General features: G+C 48.4%; 1 protein-coding gene across 1 annotated transcript in view; it reads right to left on the reverse strand.

The window, feature by feature from the left end:
* ERICH6 (glutamate rich 6) overlaps positions 1-18,685 on the reverse strand; it is a 33,007-nt gene extending 14,322 nt beyond the window's left edge. The window contains exons 1-9 of the mRNA XM_029062603.1: positions 18,538-18,685; positions 14,440-14,512; positions 12,025-12,119; positions 10,571-10,633; positions 10,089-10,144; positions 9,747-9,860; positions 4,207-4,302; positions 3,837-3,994; positions 3,648-3,715 (exon numbers count right to left, since the gene is read on the reverse strand). Coding sequence (XP_028918436.1) covers positions 3,648-3,715; positions 3,837-3,994; positions 4,207-4,302; positions 9,747-9,860; positions 10,089-10,144; positions 10,571-10,633; positions 12,025-12,119; positions 14,440-14,512; positions 18,538-18,685 — 871 coding nt within the window. The remainder of the gene's footprint in view (positions 1-3,647; positions 3,716-3,836; positions 3,995-4,206; positions 4,303-9,746; positions 9,861-10,088; positions 10,145-10,570; positions 10,634-12,024; positions 12,120-14,439; positions 14,513-18,537) is intronic.
* Between the last annotated feature and the right edge of the window lie 3,160 nt (positions 18,686-21,845).

The raw sequence follows: 21,845 nt of genomic DNA on the forward strand, positions 1-21,845 counted from the left end.
TATGCTGCCGAGTGCTTTCCGACTCAGAGCGATGTTTGGACGCATTATGGGACAGATGCACTTCCATCTGCAATCATGCAATAAACCAGTAGCATTTAATAATAATAATAATAATAATGATGTTGGTATTTGTTAAGCACTTACTACATACAGAGCACTGTTCTAAGCGCTGGGATAGATACAGGGGAATGAGGTTGTAAGTTAATCAGGTTGTCCCACGTAGGGCTCAGAATCTTCATCCCCTTTCTACAGATGAGGTCACTGAGGCACAGAGAAATTGAGTGACTTGCCCAAGGTCACACAGCTGACAAGCGGCGGAGCCGGGATTAGAACCCATGAGCTCTGACTCCCAAGCCCGGGCTCCTTCCACTGTGCCATGCAGCTTATTTATCGATGGCTACTATGGGCAGAACATTGTACTAAGCCTTAGGGGACCACAGTAGAGGGAGATGATGTAATCCCCGACCACAGGGAGTCTGCACAGAGCATTGTACTAAGGCTCAGGGGCCCACGGTAGAGGGAGATGATGTAATCCCCGACCACAAGGAGTCTGCACTCTAAATTTTCATTCTGGCCCTGTAGAAAATCTTCCCTTGGGACTGGCTCAGCCTGCTCTAATAATGATGATGATAATAATAATAGTAGTGGTATTTGCTAATTACCGAGTGCCAAGCATAATGCTAAATACTGGGTTCCTGTCTTGTTTTATGCTGCCGAGTGCTTTCCGACTCAGAGCGATGTTTGGACGCGTTATGGGACAGATGCACTTCCATCTGCAATCATGCAATAAGCCAGTAGTATTTAATAATAATAATAATAATGATGTTGGTATTTGTTAAGCACTTACTACATACAGAGCACTGTTCTAAGCGCTGGGATAGATACAGGGGAATGAGGTTGTAGTTAATCAGGTTGTCCCACGTAGGGCTCAGAATCTTCATCCCCACTTTACAGATGAGGTCACTGAGGCGCAGAGAAATTAAGTGACTTGCCCAAGGTCACACAGCTGACAAGCGGCGGAGCCGGGATTAGAAAGAACCCATGAGCTCTGACTCCCAAGCCCGGGCTCTTTCCACTGAGCCATGCTGCTTATTTATTGATGGTTACTCTGGGCAGAACATTGTACTAAACCTTAGGGGCACAGTAGAGGGAGATGATGTAATCTCCGACCACAGGGAGTCTGTCCAGAGCATTGTACTAAACCTCAGGGGACCACGGTAGAGGGAGATGATGTAATCCCCGACCACAAGGAGTTTGCACTCTAAATTTTCATTCTGGCCCGGTAGAAAATCTTCCCTTGGGACTGGCTCAGCCTGCTCTAATAATGATGATGATAATAATAATAGTAGTGGTATTTGCTAATTACCGAGTGCCAAGCATAATGCTAAATACTGGGTTCTTGTCTTGTTTTATGCTGCCGAGAGCTTTCCGACTCAGAGCGCTGCTTTGGACGCATTATGGGACAGATGCACTTCCCTCTGCAATCATTCTGGTAGTGGATCCATTGAGTTTTCTCGGTAAAAATATGGAAGAGGTTTACCGTGACCTCCTTCCATGCAGTAAACTCGAGTGTCCGCCCTCGACTCTCTCCCGTGCCGCTGCTGCCCAGCACAGGTGAGTTTTGACTTGTAGCAGATGGCCTTCCACGCGCTAGCCACTAGCCAAGCTAAGAATGGAATGGGTGAGCCTCTGCTTGACTCTCCCTCCCATAGTCGAGACAGGTAGAGTACTGGAAACTCTCCATTTGTGATCCTGAGAGGGGGAAGTACTGGGGTAGATACAAGATAATTAGGTCAGACACAGTCCCTAGCCCACATGGGGCTCACAGTCTCTGTGGGAGAGAGAATAGGCATTTATTCTCGATTTTACAGATGAGGAAACTGAGGCATAGAGTAGTTAAGTGACTTCAAGGTCATAATAATAAAGATAATAATAATAATAATGGTATTTACTATGATTTCCAAGAATCAGAGGCAGTTCTGGCCTCAGGAAAAGTCTCAGTGGCCGATAGGCCTCAATCACAGGCTGAGATCCACAGGCAGGATCGATGATTGCAGTAGCTGTAAGCTCGCTGTGGGCAGGGGGTGTGTCTGTTCTATTGGTATATTATGCTCTCCCAAGTGCTTAGCAGAGTGCTCTGCACCCAGTAAATGCTCAACAAACGCCACTGGTTGACTGATTGGTTTGGGCGCTGTCTCTTGCTTCCCCCAGCCATGCTCTTGCCGGGACCTAATGTGGTTCGAAGGAGAGGTGAGCAAGGGTGCAGTTCACCGTGAGGGACCTGCGAAGGTTTCGTCAGGCCAGAGAGACCTCAGAACAGAGTAGGTACTTTGCCAGAGAAGCAGCGTGGCTCAGTGGAAAGAGCACGGGTTTAGGAGTCAGAGGTCATGGGTTCTAATCCCGGCTCCACCTCACATCAGCTGTGTGACTTTGGGCAAGTCACTCAACTTCTCGGTGCCTCAGTTACCTCATCTGTAATATGGGGATTAAGACCGTGAGCCTCACTTGGGACAACCTGATTACCAGGGCTTAGAACAGTGCTCGGCACATAGTAAGCCCTTAACAAATACCAACATTATTATTATTATTGTAACCCAGTGGCTGGCTGCCTTGGCAGCCACCGTTGTCTTTGCCAGCCACATCGGCCAGTGAGGTATATATATCTATAATTCTGCTTATATTGATGCTATTGATGCCTGTTTACTTGTATCGACGTCTGTCTCCCCCCTTCTAGACTGTAAACCCATTGTGGGCAGGGATTCTCTCTCTTTATTGCCGAATTGTTCTTTTCAAGTGCTTAGTACAGCTCTCTGCACACAGTAAGCGCTCGATAAATATGATTGAATGAATGTTTTCCAGGACCCCTGTGGGGCCCATTCAACCTCACAGAACACCCTACGGTATCGTTTGCTCAAAAACCTTGACTACAGGTGGCAGAGCCTCCGACGGCAGGGCAGAGACGAGTATGGGAGGAACAGTGGGGCTTCTAGAATAAGCTCCTAGCCAAGGACGCTCACAGCCCATCCCCTGTGGGCTAGGAACCCGACCCGAGGTCCCACACTGAGCCACTCGGCTATGACAAAAAGTCTCCGGGAGCAAACCACAGTCACTAGACCGTAAGCTCCTTGTCGGTAGGGAACACATCTACCAACTCTGTTGTATTGTACTGTTTCAGGCACGTGGTAGAGTGCTCTGCGCACAGAAAGCGCTCAATAAATACCATTGATGGATTGAGACAATTGCCTAGTGGATAGAGCATGGGCCTGGGAGTCAGAAGGACCTGACTTCTCTCTCAGATCTGCCACTTGTCTGCTGTGTGACCTTGGGTTAGTCACCTCAGTTCTCTAGGCCTCAGTTCCCTCATCTGTAAAACTGAGATGAAGATTGTGAGTCCAAGTGGGACAGAGACTATGTCCAACCCGATTAGCTTGTATCTACCCCAGAGCTTAGTACAGTGCCTGGCAGTCAGTCAGTCGGATTTATTGAGCACCTACTGAGTGCAGAGCACTGTACTAAGCCCTTGGGACATAGTATGTGCTTAACAAATACCATTAAAAAAAATCGACAACACCAAAGATGAGATCCTCTTTGAACTCTGCTCCCTTTCCCCTCTCCTGCACCCGGCCAAGAAGCAGTGATGAACTCACGGTCCGTATAGCTGGCCTGTTCTAAAGCTATGCTTGCCGCATGTCTGGCCATCTGTCTCTCCTGTTGCCTATGAAACGAGAACATATAAGAAATTTCTCTACTGTGGCATGACGTTCCCCAGGCTACTTAGTTGAACTCGGGCAACCCCAGGAAGGGCACCTCCCCCAGCCAATCAGATGGCTGATTACCTCTGCATGGCTCTTTCCTTTGCTCGCTGCCTATCAGCCTCGCTCCAATGGGCCGCGTGGGGTTTGATGGAAATTAAATCCAGTTGATCTCTCGAGAGGAGCCTCTTTTCTTGAAGCAAGAACTCGTACAGCTCCCGGAAGTTGTCGCAACAGAAAGGCTGCAATTGCCGAGCCGGAACGGCTCCTCAGTCAGGAGTGTGGTTAGCTCGGCCATGAGGAGGTGGGCAACGGGAACCCACCCGTGGGCCTCTGAGGAAATGTGGATAAGATGCCCCCCGCACCCACCAGGCCACCGTTTCCCCAGCTGATCATTCACACACTTCCCTGAACCAACACCCGCTGACTCTTGGGCCTTGAGTTTGCCCTTTACCATTTCTCTGGTATTGGCGCCCAGGTCTTCGGTGGACGGGAACGGCTGCAGATTGGCACCACAGAACTCGCACAACACTGGGCACTCCTCGGCCATCTAGGAAGAGAGGAAAGCGAACGCTGATTCAGATTTTTATTATTAATAATAATTTCTCCTATAAATCGACACCTTATCATGGCAGGAGAATTTGCATGCGATGATGAGGCTTAGAGTTATGTCAGAGGCGCTCGTTGTTGCCAGGGAATGTGTCTATTTATTGTTGTATTGTACTTTCCCAAATGCTTACTACAGTGCTTTGCACACAGTAACTGCTCAAAAAATATGATTGAATGAGTGAATGAATGAATGAATGAATAGGCCTATCCATAATGGAAAAGTCTAAGGCAAAGTGTCAAACCGAGTTGATTCACTTCTGCTGGGCAGCAGCGGCACGGGAAAGAGTCAGTGGAGGATGATTAGGTGATCAAAATGTTGATCAAAGACATTGACAGAGAAGAAGAAGCAAGGTAAATCACTTCCATTATCTTTACCAAGAAACTCCATGGATATTCAAAACAGAATGACTTTATGAGAGAAGATGGGATGTTCTGAAGAGGGTGTGTTTATGGAGTCGCTATGGGTCGGAAATGACTCCACGGCATTTTAACAATAATAATAATACTGACATTTGGTAAATTCTTATTATTTGTCAGGCCTTCTTCTAAGCGCTGGGGTAGATACAAGATAATCAGGGCCCACAAAGGATTTATGGCCTAAGTGGGAGGAGAACAGGTATTGAATCCATTTTAATAATAATAATAATAATAAAGGAATTTGCTACACGCTTATTATGTGCTAGGCACTGTTCTAAGCACTGGGATAGATACAAGATAATTTGGTTGGACACAGTCCCTGTCCTATGTGGGGCTCACAGTCTCAATCCCCATTTAACAGATGAAAAAGCTAAGGCACAGGCCCAGAGGCCCAGAAAAGTGAAATGACTTGTCCAAGATCACAGAGTAGACAAGTGATGGAGCCGGGATTAGAAGCCAGGCCCTCTGACTTCCAGGCCCATACTCTTTCCACTAGGCCACACTGCTTCTCTTCCACCCACTGTCCATCTGCTCCAAAGCCAAGTCTGAGCCCTTGGATGGTAGCTGGCTATTCCCTCTCTTTAACTGTCCCTTTCCTTCCCCATCCCCTCAAAAGGAATCACACCCTCCATGGTTGGCGTCGGCTCACTGATGCATGGGCTTGTTAAACCAGATTGCAGCAAATCCTAGCAGCTCAAGGTTCCTTCCGAAATGGAACTTTCTGCAACACGGAGTTTACGAAAACCGTCTGATTCAGCACTGTTTAGGACTGAAGCATGCTCTTTTCACTGAGCCACGCTGCTTCTATCACACTCTCCCAAGCACTCAGTACAGTGCTCCACACACATTACATGCTCAGTAGATACCACTGATTGACAAATGAGCCCCCCAGAAGACAGGACAATATTGGATTCTCTATAGAGATAATTGTCAAATGCTGAGATGGAAACAGGGTCCGGGAGATGTTCTTGCTGTCTCTAAGAGCAGAAGGAAACCATTTCAGCTATCATACATTTTGACAGTCAGTACAGAGAGAAAAGACTGGGAAGTATCTGTCTTTGGCTGCCAGAGGAGGAGAACCCAGCACTATTTTTTACCTCCATTAGAGTCCTGTTCGAGAGTCCTATACTGTAGAAGTGCTGATTTCCCCTTTCCTCTCCAAACTCCTTAAATGGGTGGTTGAAACCTTGACACAGTCTTCTCCAGCTCCTTCTCTTACTGCTAGCTGGCTTCTATCATCATTTCACCGAGACCACACTCTCCAAGGTCACCAATGACTTCCTCTTAGCCAAGTCTAATGGGCTTGACTTAATTCTTCTTGACCTCCTTCTTCCTCCTCCTCCTCTAGTCTATAAGAATTATGTCTACTGACTCTAGTGCATTGCAGTTCCCAAGTGCTTAGTACAGTGCTCTGCCCACAGGAAGCTCTCAAAAAGGACTATATATATCTTGATTGATTTACTGACTGACCTCTCGGCCACCTTCAACCACAGTGACCACTCTCTTCTGGATATACCTATCAACTTGAGAAGCAGCGTGGCTCAGTGGAAAGAGCACGGGCTTTGGAGTCAGAGGTCATGAGTTTGAATCCCTGCTCGGCCACGTGTCAGCTGTGTGACTTTGGGCAAGTCACTTAACTTCTCGGTGCCTCAGTTACCTCATCTCTAAAATGGGGATTAAGACTGTGAGCCCCACGTGGGACAACCTGATTCCCCTGTGTCTACCCCAGAGCTTAGAACAGTGCTTGGCACAGAGTAAGCGCTTAACAAATACCAACATTATTATTATTAACTTGAGTATTTTTGATGCAGCTCTCTCCTGATTCTTCTCATCCACATCCTCATCTAACAGAAATTCCTTCCCATCGGATTTAAAGCAGTCAATTACCTTGCATCCTACCTCACCTCACTACTCTTCTATTACAACCCAGCCCGCACACTTCGCTCTTCTAATACTAATCGTCTCACTGTACCTCAATCTTGTCTATCTCACAACTGACCTCTCACCCACGTCCCGCCTCTGGCCTGGAATGCTCTCCCTCTTTGTAATCTGACAGATAATTACTCTCCCCCTCTTCGAAGTTTTATTGCTGATGTATCTCCTCCAAGAGAACTCCTCTTTCTCTTTTCTTCCATTCCTTACTGCATCACTCTGACATGCTCCTTTTACCCGCTTTTCACTTATTCATTCATTCATTCAATCATATTTATTGAGTGCTTGATGTATGCAGAGCACTGTACTAAGCGCTTGGGAGATCACAACACAACAATGAACAGACGTATTCCTGTCCAAAATGAGCTTAGTGTCTAGGTAGGGGAGACAGATATTAATATAAAAATAAATTTCAGATATGTACATTAGTGCTGTGGGGCTGGGACAGGAAAGATCAAAGGGAGCAAGTCAGGGTGATGTGGAAGGGAGTGGGAGAAGAGTAATAATAATATTCGTATTTGTTAAGCACTTACTATGTGCAGAGCACTGTTCTAAGTGCTGGGGGAGATACAGGGTAATCAGGTCGTCCCACGTGAGGCTCACAGTTAATCCCCATTTTACAGTTGAGGTAACTGAGGCACGGAGAAGTTGTGACTTGCTCACAGTCACACAGCTGACAAGTGGCAGAGCCGGAAGTCGAACCCATGACCTCTGACTCCGAAGCCCAGGCTCTTTCCACAGTGAGCCACGGAGTAGCTTAGTCAAGGAAGGCCTCCTGGAGGAGATATGCCTTCATTAAGGCTTTGAACTAGGGGAGAAAAACTGTCTGTTGGATTTGAGGAGGGAGGGCGTTTCAGGACAGAGGCAGGATGTGGGCGAGGGGTCGGTGGCGAGATCGAGGCACAGAGAGAAGGTTAGCACTAGAGAAGCAAAGTGTGTAGACTGGGTTGTAGGAGGAAGGTAGCGAGGTGAGGTAGGAGGGGGCAAGGTGATTGACTGCATTAAAGCCAATGGGGAGGAGTTTTTGTTTGATGCGGAGGTGGATGGGCAACCACTGGAGTTTCCTGAGGAGTGGAGTGACAAGTCCTGAACGTTTTTGTAGAAAAATGATCCGGGCAGCAGAGTGAAGTATGGACTGGTGGAGACAGGAGGCTGGGAGGTCAGCAAGGAGGCTGATGCAGTCATCCAGGCAGGATAGGATGGGTGTATTAATATGGTAGCAGTTTGGATGGAGAGGAAAGGGAGGATTTAGAGATGGATTGAGTATATGGGTGGAATGAGAGAGAGGAGTCAAGGATAATGCCAAGGTTGTGGGCTTGTTAGACAGGAAGCTTCATGGCGCTTGTCCAGAGTCATGGGGAAGGGCTCATGGCACTCATGTACATATCTGTAATTTTATTTATTTATATTAATGTCTGTCTCCCCCTCTAGACTGTAAACTCGTTGTGGACAGGGAATCTGTCCATTGTATTGTTATACTGAATTCTCCCAAGTGCTTAGCACAATACTCTGCCCACAGTAAGCACTCAATAAATACAACTGCCCGACTAGCTCTATGTGGTTAGTGGATAGAGCACGGGCCTGGAAGTCAAAAGGTCATGGGTTCTAATCCCGGTTCCACCACTTGTCTGCTGTGTGACCTGGGTGAGTCACTTCTCTTCTCTTGGCCTCAGTTACCTTATCTGTAATATGGGGATTAGGACTGTGAGCCCTCTGTGGGACAGGGACTACGTCCAACCTGACTAGGTTGTATCTACCCCATTGCTTAGAACACTGCTTGGCACATAGTAATAATAATGTTGGTATTTGTTAAGCGCTTACTATGTGCCAAGCACTGTTCTAAGCGCTGGGGTAGACACAGGGGAATCACGTTGTCCCACGTGGGGCTCACAGTCTTAATCCCCATTTTACAGATGAGGTAACTGAGGCCCAGAGAAGTGAAGTGACTTGCCCAAAGTCACACAGCGGACAGGTGGCTGAGCCGGTATTCGAACTTATGACCTCTGACTCCAAAGCCCGGGCTCTTTCCACTGAGCCACGCTGCTTCTCTACAAATACCACAGTTACTCTATCTTCATCACTGGCTTTCCACCTTCTGACTGTGGGCATCCCACAAGGCTCAATTCTGGGTCTCCCACTCTTGTCTCTTTACAGGCTGTTTCTATTTGCTCACTGGCTTGGCACAGCCAATCTGGCTTCCAACTACAGCGGCCCTCCCTACTCATTCCTTTCTTTAATGAAAAGTTTTGGCCGACGAAGCCAGCGCTTGCTAGCAGGTCCTGTAATAATGATGATCATGATAACAATCTTCATATTAGTAATAGTAATAATGGTACTTGTTAAGTGCTTACTATGTGTCAAGTACTGTTCTAAGCGCTGGGGTAGATACAAGTTAATCAGGTTGGACATAGTCCCCGTCCCACGTGGGGCTCACACTCTTTGCAAGAGGGAGTAGGATTTGATCCCCATTTTGCAGATGGGGTAACTGAGGCACAGAGAAGTTAAGTGACTCTCCCAAGGACAAACAGCAGGCACAGCCGGGATCAGAACCAGGTATTCTGACTTCCAGGCCCGAGTTCTTTCCACGAGGCCATGCTGCTTCTCTACTTAGAATGGAATAAAATGCTTCACTCCCTTCAATTACTACGCCGGAAAATCTGCAGGAGAAAAGGATTGGCTTCACTAGACATCAACCTTTGTGGCCTACTTTAAGATTTAACCTCTCATTTAAGATTGAGTTGATTTTGCCAGCCATTGTGTAAAAAGCCACCATTTCTTTCTACTCTGCTTTTCAATAAGAGTTTTTCCATCAGTTTTTCAATCAACTTTGAACATGTCACTTAAACTTCTCTGTGCTTCAGTCTCTTCATCTGTAAAATGGAGATTAAGACTGTGAGCCCCATGTGGGACAAGGATTATATCCAACCTGATTAGCTTGTAAGTACCCCAGCATTTAGTAGAGTGCCTGGCACATAGTAAGTGCTTAACAAATACCATAAAAAAAATTGTTTGGGAAACAAGGAGCAAGGATGTCACCTGCAGAAGTCTGTCCTGGAAACATTCTGGCTTGAACGCCAGAATGGTTGGCGGTCCAACGCTGGCGATCGTTCGGAGGGCCGGCTCCAACAATCTCAGGTAGTCTTCCTTGAACTTTAAGAAAAGAAAGAAGTGTAAACACTTGGAGCCCCTGAGAACAAACCGTGTGCTCGCTGCCTTTTAGACGGTCCTTTGGGCAGGGAACGTGTCTACCAACTCTGTTGTATTGTACTCTCTTGAGCACTTAGTACAGTGCTCTGCACACAGTAAGTGCTCAATAAATACCACTGACTGGTTGAAAAATACCATTGATTGATTGATTGAATGTCAGGGCAATCTTACCTCCATGTCGCATAGAATGTCCAAGGTCTTATCCTGGGAGGAGACGGACCATTTCTCTGTGAGAAGGCAGTAACAGTTAGGAAGGTGACGCCTCTCCATCTCTCCAAGCCTTTCTTTTGGGACAGCCCATCTCTGGGAAGCTCCCAGCTACCTCTGCTTCTTCCCTGAAGCTTCACCTCATAGCCACCTGCCTTAAGGAGTGAAGTGGCATGGTTCATTTAATGCCCTTCCTCTCTTGGGGCACTTGGCCTTTTTCCATCAAAGTCAGCTCTGGCAGACTCATTGAGATTCATTCAATAGTATTTATTGAGCGCTTACTATGTGCAGAGCACTGGACTAAGCGCTTGGAATGTACAAATCGGTAACAGATGACAAGAAGGAGCTGAAACCCCTCTTAGGAGGGGTGCCCTGGGCTCTTATCTCTATCCGGCGGCGACATCCTCACCCACCCCCGAATCAGAAATTAGGTAGAAATCACTTACTTTTGATTGAAGAAACAAGACTCTTGGTGCTCTTCTTCTGGATTATCCCAATTGTTTTCTGGGCTGGAATGAACATAGTAATAATAATGATGGTATTTGTTAAGTGCTTACTATGTGCCAGGCACTTTACTAAGTGCTCGGGTGGATACAAGCTAATCGAGTTGGACATAGTTCCTGTCCCATGTGGGGCTAACTGTCTCAATCCCCGCTTTGCAGATGAGGTAACTCAGGCACAGAGGAGAGAAGTGACTTGCCCTAAGTCACACAACAGATAAGTGGTGGACCTGGGATTAGAACCCATGACCTTCTGATTCCCAGGCCTGGGCCTGTCCCCACTATGCCACATCACCAGGGGGAAACAACTAAAATGAGTGGGGAGCGGCAAGGGTGACCCTCACTCGGCAGGTGGGAGTCAACGCTGGAGCTGCCATTCCTGGGAATCCAGTAGTTCCACTGAGGGAATCTGCAGGTCTCTAATAATAATAATGTTGGTATTTGTTAAGCGCTTACTATGTGCCGAGCACTGTTCTAAGCGCTGGGGTAGATACAGGGTAATCAGGTTGTCCCACGTGAGGCTCACAGTTAATCCCCATTTTACAGATGAGGTAACTGAGGCACCGAGAAGTGAAGTGACTTGTACACCCTCTTCCCCTGCAATCACTTCCCATCTGTTATAGAACAGTGGTATTCTGTTCTCCTGAACTGTAAACTCACAAACTGTAAACTTGATCAATCAGTCAATCAATGGTATTTATTGATTGCTTACTCTGTGCAGAGCACTGTACTAAGCACTTGTGAGAGGTGCTCAGGCTTCTGGGAAATCTATGGAAAGTTGGTACCGGGCCTGTGTTTATCTAGATAATAAGCTTGTTCTAGATTCTAAGCTCATTTTGGGCAGGGAACATGTCTGCTAATTCTGTTGGATGGTATTCTCCCTAACAGTACAGTGTTCTGCACGTAGCAAATGCTCAATAAATATGATTGATTGATAGAAAGGAATATTCAGTTGCCCCACTGCAGTAGCACCTTCCTCTTGGAGCCTGGCTGGACTATAGCCTAAAGCAGGGAGTGGGTCTTCAAGCAGCTCAGCAAAATGACCACGTCAGTCTTTGTCCGGTTTCAAGAATGATCTGGGAGGTGGGAAATCTGGGGAATTTTAATAGGTCCTTACCCCAGCTGGGCTGAAATGAAATATTAATTAACTGCCCTATGAATGAGGGACCCAAGACCAGATGCTTGGATTTCATCCTTAATCCTTCAACTGATTCCACGGGGAAGCTCCTGGTCGCCTGGAATCACACAACTAGTACGACCCCTGCACCCTTGACATCCGATGAGAGTCATTCAGGATCTGGGAAACTTGATGGGATTGTTGGGGAAGAAGGAGCCTCAGGGGGAAACTTGGATTCCGCCCATTCAAATCCAACATACCACCAGATGAATCAGTGTCTCACCCAATTGTTTTTTATTGAACTCGTCCAAAAGCCAACTGGTTTCTGTCTGAATCGACACTGATACTGTCAAAGGTTCCTCGGGATGGGTGTCTGTCCTGAATTGAAGACAAAATATGGCCAGTTAACTTGTGACTGGTCTTCCGTTCCCCGGAAAAACAGGGGTGAATAACACCTATGTCTCAAACTCTTTTTGTTGTTATTTAAGTGGCACTAATTATTGTTATTATGGTATTTGTTAGGTGCTTACTATGTGTCGAGCACTGTTCTAAGCGATGGGGTAGATTACAGAGAACCAGGTTCACACAAACGGTGCTCATACTCTAAGTAGGATTTAGCCACAATTTTACAGATGAGGTAACTGAAACACAGAGAAGTTAAGTGACTTACCCAAAGTCACAGAGCAGATAAGTAATAATAATGATTAATAATTGTAGTATTTTTTAAGGGCTTCTATGTGCCAGGCACTGTGATAAGCGCTGGGGTGGATACAAGCAAATCAGATTGGATACAGTCCCTGTCCCACATGGGGCTCACAATCTTTCTACCCATTATACAGATGAAATAATTGAGGCCTAGAGAAGTGAAATAACTTGCCCAAGGTCACCCAGCATACATGTGGCAAAGCTGGGATTGGAACCCAGGTCCTTCTGACTCCCAGGCCTGTGCTCTTTCCACTAGGCCACACTGCTTTGTGTAAATCTTTTGAAACAACATTCCCTTTGCTCTTGCCACCCCTGGAGAAGTAATCAGGAAACGACAAATACAGCGTTCATCCCATCCTCTTCTTCCCTGGCAATTTTGAGGCAGGGAGGAGGCCTGGTGGAGATAAGGACTTTGTGTGTGTGTGTGTGTGTGTGTGTGTGTGTATGCACACACATGTGTGCACACAAACACAAACACCCACCCTGAAGATTCCCAATTGGTTCATTCTCAGTGACAAACCAGTCATCCTGAAGACTGTAAGCTCATTGTGCGAAGGAAATTTGTCAGTTTATTGTTGTATTATACTCTCCCAAGCACTTAGTACAGTAAATGCTCAATAAACACGATTTAATGAATGAATGAATGAATGATAACTTCTGGAGTGGTTGGGAGCAGGAAGGTTGTTGTCCAATGTCACTGGAAACCCTCACAGTGCCCATTGGAAGTACATTTTCGGCTTTATCCTTGACTCATCTGTCTCATTCGACCCTGATATTCAATCTGTCAACAAATCCTATTGGTTCAGCCCTCACAACATTGCTAAAATGTGCCCTTTCCACTCTAGCTCAACTGCTATAAAGTCGATCCTAAATCTTCTCCAGGGGCCTAGTTCACTGCTCTACCCAGAGCAGACATTAAATGCTCACTCAGACCATAAATGCTATTGATGATGACAGAGAAGCAGTGTGGCCTAATGGATACAGCACGGGGCTGGCAGTCAGAAGGACCTGGGTTCTAAATCAGACACATAGTAAACATTTATCAAATATCATTAAAAAAGAATGAATGATAATGAACAGAGTATTCATAATCTCCATCAATATTCACCAGTACCACTAAAAAATTTGTTGCAATAGGAAAATTGCTTCTCAATCAGTGGTATTTATGAAATGCTTACTATGTGCAGAGCATGTGCTAAGCACTTGGGAATAGAGTAGTTAAAAGTATCCCAGTCTTCAAGGAACTGACAATTTTACAAAGCAAGTTTTATGATATGCTTGTTCTAGGGAAACAAAAAACCAGAGGAATGGTCAAAACTGCAAATGCCTACAAAAAGTATCTATTGAGAGGAAATAATTCTCATAGGTAAGATTAAAAATCAAGGACAACTCCAAGGGTAGCTAGACAAAAACAAGTGCACACCCAAGACTGAAAAGTAAAATCCCATGAAGAGCAGCTCATGGAAGATTTAGAAATAACAAGTGTTGGTTCCCCGTGTTCTTATTTCATTCATTCATTCAGTAGCATTTATTGAGCGCTTACTATGTGCAGAGCACTGTACTAAGCGTTTGGAATGAACAATTAGGCAACAGAGACAATCCCTGCCCAGTGACGGGCTACTTCCAATTTAAGTGAAAGCGGATCACTGCAAGGTGAGGCGGAGGCTTTAACTATGGAGAGTAATCTCAGTCTCTTTTTCAGGGGCTACTTTGCATGTCCAGACCATTCCCACCTCCCAGCCCCAAAGCACTTATGTATGCTTATATGTATCTGTAATTTATTAATTTGTATTGATGTCTGTCTCCCCCCTCTAGGCTGTAAGCTCACCGTGGGAAGGGAATGAGTCTGTTCACTATTGTATTGTACTCTCCCAGCACCTAGTCCAGTGCTCTGCACACAGTAAGCCCTCGATAAATATGATTGAATAAATGAATAAACAGGGTTACACAGCTCAGCTAAAAATTAAACAATTGCTAAAGTTTCTTTTTTTACCTGCTTTGAGACATGTTGGACTCTGATGACTCTCTCCGAAATGTACTCAAGGCTCTAGGGATCTTTGAGAAACCTGTTGAATGATAAAGAATTTTAAATTTCAGTCGCTCTAACTTGCAGCGTTTTTATATTTTTATGTCTGTATTTACTATGGTATTTGTTAAGGGCTCATTATGTGTCATTCTCCTAAGCACAAGGGTAGATACGAGCTAATGACAGGGGACACAGTCCCAGTTGGGGTTCACAGTGTATGTAGAAGGGAGAACAGATGTTGAATCTCCATTTTACAGTTGAGGAAACTGAGGCACAGAGAAGTTAAGCGAGTTGCCCAAAGCCACACAGCAGACACCTGGCAGGGCACAGAATCAGAATCATTCACTTTGGAATATGCAGTGCCTACCCCACCTCATTTGGCGGGTATCATAAAGGAGAAAGATGGCACTCATGTTTTAAAATAAACTGAAATGACATACAGGTCATTGCAAAATTGCATGTTTTGGAATCAGCATCTTTGTATCATGGCCCTTCCATCATGATGAGAAATTGTGAATCATTTCTAGGATCAAAGCAAAACCAAAGAAGAATGAAGCTTTCTTTGAGCATTACCGACCATCTACCAACTCTGTTACATTGTACTCTCCCAAGTACTTAGTACAGAGCTCTGCATGTGGTAAGTGCTCAATAAATTCATTCAGTCGTATTTATTGAGCGCTGTGTGCAGAGCGCTGTACTAAGCTCTTGGGAGAGTACAATACAATAATAAATGGAAACATCCCCTGCCCACAACTGATTGATTACTGGGGGAAGAGCCATGGCCCATCCAGACCAATGCATTATCTCCAAAACTGGAGAAAGGATGGTTGGAGGATCTGTGTTGTCACTGACCTCATCACATCCATCCTTGGGGTTCGTGATGGTCCATCCAACACCCCAAACTTTCCCCCATAACCTCTTATGGACATCTGCCCCCCAGATTGGCCCAAACCACTCGAGTCTAAATTCGGAAGTGGATTTAATAGTGTGATCTCTCTAGACTGTAAGCACTTTTTAGGCAGGGAACAGGTCTACCAACTCTGTTGGTAGTACTCTCCCAAGTGCTTAGTACAGTGCTCTGCACACAGTAAGTGCTTAATACTCCTTCTGCATCACCCTGACTTGCCTCCTTGCTCTTCCCCCCCTCACTGCCCCATAACATTTATATATATATATGTATATATATATATCTGTCAATTTATTTATTCATATTGATGTCAGTTTATTTGTATTGATGTCTATCTCCCCACCTCTAAACTGTGAGCTCGTTGTGGGCAGGGATTGTCACGGTTTACTGTTGCATTGTTCTTTCCCAGGCGCTTAATACAGTGCTCTGCACACAGTAAGTGCTTAATAAATACGATTGAATGAATTGAATGAGTGAATTAATGAATACATGAGATTGATCGATTGATGGTTAGATTTAGAGACATTTTCGACTAAGGATCTAACTCAGGCAGGCTTTTCCCGCCCCACCTATTTCTCCTCCACTAGCTGGGGAGGGGGAGGACTCCCTGCTGACTGGGAGCAATGCCATGGAGGTTAAGTGGGTCCCAGGGATAAGCTCAGGTTTTGCCAAATGTTGGCTGTACGTCCTTCGCAAAACTGGAGAGCAAGGCGGAGTCGACTGCTGTAAGGTGCTAACCTTCTCACTGTGCCTCTTTCTCACCTGTCTTGCCGCCGACCCCTGACCCACGTCCTTCCTCTGGCCTGGAATGCCCTCCCTCCTCACATCCACCAAACTGGCACACTTCCCCTTCAAAACCCTACGGAAGTCTCACCTCCTCCTAGAGACTTTCCCACACTGTCTTCCTTTTCCTCAGCTTCCCCTCCTTTCCACGTCACCTCGACTCCCTTTACTCATCACCCCCCATCCCCGCCCCACAGCATTTATGTATATATGTATATAGCTATAATTCCATTTATTTATATTGATGCCTGTTTACGCCTTTGTCTCCCCACCTCTAGACTGTAAACCGTCGTGGGCAGGGATTGTCTCTCTTTATTGCTGAATTGTAATTTCCAAGAGATTAGTACAGTGCTCTACACACAGAATTGTTTGAATGAATGAATGGAATGAATGGAAGGGCTGAAGGTGATATAATATTAATTGTGGCATTTGCTCATTCATTCAATAGTATTTATTGAGCGCTTACTAAGTGCTTGGAATGTACAAATCGGTAACAGATAGAGACAGTCCCTGCCCTTTGATGGGTTTACAGTCTAATCGGGGGGACGGACAGACAAGAACAATAGCAATAATTTGTTCGTGTCTTAGTGGAAAAAGCACGGGTTTGGGAGTCAGAGGTCGTGGGTTCTAATCCCATCTCCGCCTCTTGTCAAATGTGTGATTTTTGGGCAAGTCACTTCACCTCTCTGTTCCTCAGTTACAGCGTCTGTAAAATGGAGATTAAAACTGTGAGCCCTCGTGGGGCAACCTGATTACCTTGTATCTACCCCAGCACTTAGAACAGTGCTTGGTACACTGTAAGTGCTTACCAAATACGATTATTATTATTATTATGCGCTTATTGTGTACCAAGCGCTCTACTAAGTGCTGGGGTAGATGTGAGATCATCAGGTCCCACCTGGGGCTCACAGTCTACCTAGGAGGGAGAACACGTTTGAATCCCCATCTAGCAGATGAGGGAATGGAGGCCCAGAGAAGTGAAGTGACTTGGCCAAGGTCATACAGCAGACAGGTGGCCAAGCCAGGTTTAGAACCCAGGTTCTTTGCCCCCGAGGCCGGTACACTATCCACTAGGCTATGCTGCTTCCGACTAAGCCCTCCTTTCCTCTTCTACACTCTTCTACATTGCCCTGACTTGCTCCCTCCCCGTCCCCGTCCCCTAGTTCTTATTTACATATCTGTAATTGATTTATTTCTATTAATAATAATTAATAATAATGACGATTTTCGTTAAGAAGTGTTTACTATGTGCCAAGCACTGCACTAAGTGCTGGGGTGGATACAAGCCAATTAAGTTGGACATAGCCCCGTCCCACATTGGGCTCCCACTCTTCATCCCCATTGTACAGATGAGGGAACTGAGGTCCAGAGAAGTGAAGTGACTTGACCAAGGTCATACAGCAGGCAAGTGGCGGAGCCGGGATTAGAACCCATGACCTTCTGACTCCCAGAGCTCATGCTCTATCCGCTAGGATACTGTCTCCCCCTTTAGACTGTCAGCTCGTCGTAGGCAGGGAATGTATCCGTTTATCGGTGCGTTGTCCTCTCTCAAGCGCTTAATGCAGTGCTCTGCGCACAGCAAACACTCAATCAATACGATCGAATGGATATAGTAGAGATTAATACGGGCAGCCGGTGCGACACCCCCCAACCCCCAACCCGGGTCCCCGAGCTCTCCGCCCTGGCTTCTCTCTTCCCAGCTTTGGGACATGGCCCTGGGCATGGGGCAAGGGGCACGGGGAACGAGACATGGGCATTGGGCATGGGGTAGTGGGCATGGGGCATGGAACACGGGGTATTGAGGACGGGGCAACAGGCAGTGGGCAAGGGGCGGTGGGCACAGGGCATGGGGCAAGAGGCAGTGAGCATGGGGCAGTGGGCAGAGGGCACGGGGCAGGGGCAGTGGGTATGGGGCACGGGGCAGTGGGCAGGGGGCATGGGGCAGTGGGCATGGGGCAGTGGGGACAGGGCATAGGGCACAGGACATGAGGCAGTGGGCATGGGGCAGTGGGCACGGGGCATGGGGCAGTGGGCATCAGGCAGTGGGCAGGAGGCAGTGGGCATGGGGCACGGGTGAGGGATGGCGGGGATGCGGGGGTCGGGCCGGGTACTTCGTGGCTCAGTGGAAAGAGCACGGGCTTTGGAGTCAGAGGTCATGGGTTCGAATCCCAGCTCTGCCACTTGTCAGCTGTGGGACTGTGGGCAAGTCACTTCACTTCTCTGGGCCTCAGTTCCCTCATCTGTAAAATGGGGATGAAGACTGTGAGCCCCACGTGGGACAACCTGATTCCCCTGTGTCTACCCCAGCGCTTAGAACAGTGCTCGGCACCTAGTAAGCGCTTAACAAATACCAACATTATTATTATTATTCTTACTTGTCTGGGAAGCCTGTTCCTCGGCGCTGCCCCCGCCGCTGCCCCCGCCGCCGCCTCGGGTGGGGCTGCCGCCAGGCTCGGGGGTCTCAGGCGCCCCCGCCCTCCGGCCCGGCCCGGCCCCGGCCCCGCTCCCCTCGGCCTCGTCCATGGGGGCCGAGGTGCGGGGCGCTGCGGCCCGGGGGGCTCTGGGGTGGGGGTCTCTAGGGGTGGGGGGCACTGGGGGTGGGAGGGGGACTGGGGGATGGGGCGCTGGGGATAGGGGGCTCTGGGGGCAGGGGTCTCTGGAGGTGAGGTCTCTGGGGGTGGGGGTCTCTGGGAGTGAGGTTTCTGGGAGTGGAGGTCTCTGGGGGTGGGGGTCTCTGGGGGTGGGGGTCTCTGGGGGTGGAGGTCTCTGGGAGTGGGGGTCTCTGGAGGTGGGGGTCTCTGGGGGTGGGGGTCTCTGGAGGTGAGGTCTCTGGGGGTGGGGGTCTCTGGGAGTGAGGTTTCTGGGAGTGGAGGTCTCTGGGGGTGGGGGTCTCTGGGGGTGGGGGTCTCTGGGGGTGGAGGTCTCTGGGAGTGGGGGTCTCTGGAGGTGGGGGTCTCTGGGGGTGGGGGTCTCTGGGGGTGGAGGTCTCTGGGGGTGGGGGTCTCTGGAGGTGGGGGTCTCTGGGGGTGAGGTCTCTGGGGGTGGAGGTCTCTGGGGGTGGGGGTCTCTGAGGTGGAGGTCTCTGGGGTTGAGGGTCTCTGGGGATGGGGGTGGGGGTCTCTGGGGGTGGGGGTGACTGGGGGCGGGGGTGATTGGGGGTGGGGGGTGGCTGGAGGTGGGGGTCTCTGGGGGTGAGGTCTCTGGGGGTGGGGGTCTCTGGGGGTGGAGGTCTCTGGGAGTGGGGGTCTCTGGAGGTGGGGGTCTCTGGGGGTGAGGTCTCTGGGGGTGGAGGTCTCTGGGGGTGGGGGTCTCTGAGGTGGAGGTCTCTGGGGTTGAGGGTCTCTGGGGATGGGGCTCACTGAGGGTGGGGGTCTCTGGGGGTGGGGGTGACTGGGGGCGGGGGTGATTGGGGGTGGGGGGTGGCTGGAGGTGGGGGTCTCTGGCGGGGGGGGTGACTGGGGGTGGGGGTCCTGGGGTGGTGGTTAGCTGGAGTTGTGGAGGGGTCTCTGGAGGCGGCCGGGGGTCTCTGGAAGCGAGGATCCGGCGCGGGCTGGGCGGGGAGGGGCGGAACTTGGCAGGACGCTCCAGCCCAGTGTTGCGCACAGGGTCTCCCGGGGAAACGGAAGGCGGGGGGCGGGGGGGAGGGGGCTCAGGGAACCTTCCCTCCCCGGCCTGCGGGCAACATCTTCCCTTCCCGCCCCCTCCCCGTCTTTTCCCACAGCCCCGATTGGCAAAAATGCAGCTCGGTTGGGCAGGGGGCAACGGGGCAACGGGGCAACGGGGCAACGGGGCAACGGGGCAACGGGGCATGGGCATGGGAAGCGGAGTGGCTCGGTGGAAAGAGGCCGGGCTTGGGAGTCAGAGGTCGTGGGTTCTCCGCCACTTGTCAGCTGTGGGATTTGGGGCAAGTCACTTCACCTCTCTGGGCCTCAGTTCCCTCATCTGTCAAATGGGGATTGATAATAATAATAATGATAATGATAATGTTGGTATTTGTTAAGCGCTTACTATGTGCAGAGCACCGTTCTAAGCGCTGGGGTATACAGGGGAATCAGGTTGTCCCACATGAGGCTCACAGTCTTAGTCCCCATTTTACAGATAAGGTAACTGAGGCACAGAGAAGTGAAGTGACTTGCCCACAGTCACACAGCTGATTAACGTTGGTATTTTTTAAGCGCTTACTATGTGCAGAACACTGTTCTAAGCGCTGGGGTAGATACGGGGTAATCAGGTCGTCCCACGCGAGGCTCACGGTCTTCATCGCCATTTTACAGATGAGGGAACTGAGGCACAGAGAAGTGAGGTGACTTGCCCACAGTCACACAGCTGACAGATGGCAGATCTGGATTCGAACCCCTGACCTCTGACTCCCAAGCCCAGGCTCTTTCCACTGAGCCACGCTGCTTCTCTATTAAGACTGTAAGCCCCACTTGGGACAACCTGATCACCTCGTATCCACCTCAGCGCTTAGGACAGTGCTGGGCACATAGTAAGCGCTTAACAGATACCATCATCATCATCATCATCATCATCATCATGGGCAGCGGGGACGGGGCATGGGCCAGCAGGGATGGGGCATAGGCTCATCTCAGCGCCGAGAAGCAGCGTGGCCGGGGACTTGGGTCGGTTCCAGTTCTGGCTCCATCGCTTGCCTGCGGTGTGACCCTGCGCCAGTCACTTAACTTCTCCATGCCTCCGTTGCCTCCCGTGTAAGCTGGAGATGAGAGAATCAGCAGGGTGTACCGGATAGAGCACGGGCCTGGGTCTCAGAAGTTAATGTGATCTAATCCTGGCTCCGCCACTTGTCTGCTGTGTGACGCTGGGAAAGTCACTTCACTTCTCTGGACTTCCGTTATCTCGTCTGTAAAATGGGGGTTGAGACTGTGTCCACCCTCACTGGCTTGTTTCTATCCCAGTACTTAGTACAGTGCCTGGCATATAGACTTCACAAATACCATAATTATTATTATTCTTATCCATCGATCATTGGTGTCTCTAGAGCTTATCGTGTGCAGACCACTATACCGTGTGGGAAAGGAACTATGCCTGATATGCTTACATTTTATCTACCCCAGTGCTTAGTACGGTGCTTGAAACATAAGTCACTTAACTTCTCTGTGCCTCAGTTACCTCATCTGTAAAATGGAGATTAACTGTGACCCTCACGTGGGACAACCTGATTACCCTGTATCTACTTAGAACAGTGCTCTGCACATAGTAAGCGCTTAACAAATACCAACATTATCAATAATATTAATGATAAAAATAATTCATTATGGTATTTGTTAAGCACTTACACAATGTTCCAGACACTGTACTAAGCGCTGGAGTAGATATAAGCTAATCGTGTTGAACACAGTCCCTGTCCCTCATGGGGCTCACAGTCTTAATTCCCATTTTACAAAGGAGATAACTGAGGCACAGAGAAGTGAAGTGGCTTGCCCAAGGTCATACAGCAGACAAGTGGCGGAGCCAGGATTAGAACCCATGACCTTCTGACTCCCAGGCCCGTGCTCTTTCCACTACACCATGCTGCTTAAAGTAAGTGGTTAAAACCACTGTGATTATTACTGGACACCCTTTAGCTTCAGGCACATCTACATCCACCTTCCCCAACCTCTAGTTCAACCTGCAAATTGAAGGCCACAGTTCTGAACCCTCTCTTGACCCGAGGGAATCCATC

This window comes from Ornithorhynchus anatinus, chromosome 1 (genome assembly GCF_004115215.2).
Source record: "Ornithorhynchus anatinus isolate Pmale09 chromosome 1, mOrnAna1.pri.v4, whole genome shotgun sequence".
In the NCBI taxonomy this organism is placed as follows: Eukaryota; Metazoa; Chordata; class Mammalia; order Monotremata; family Ornithorhynchidae; genus Ornithorhynchus; species Ornithorhynchus anatinus.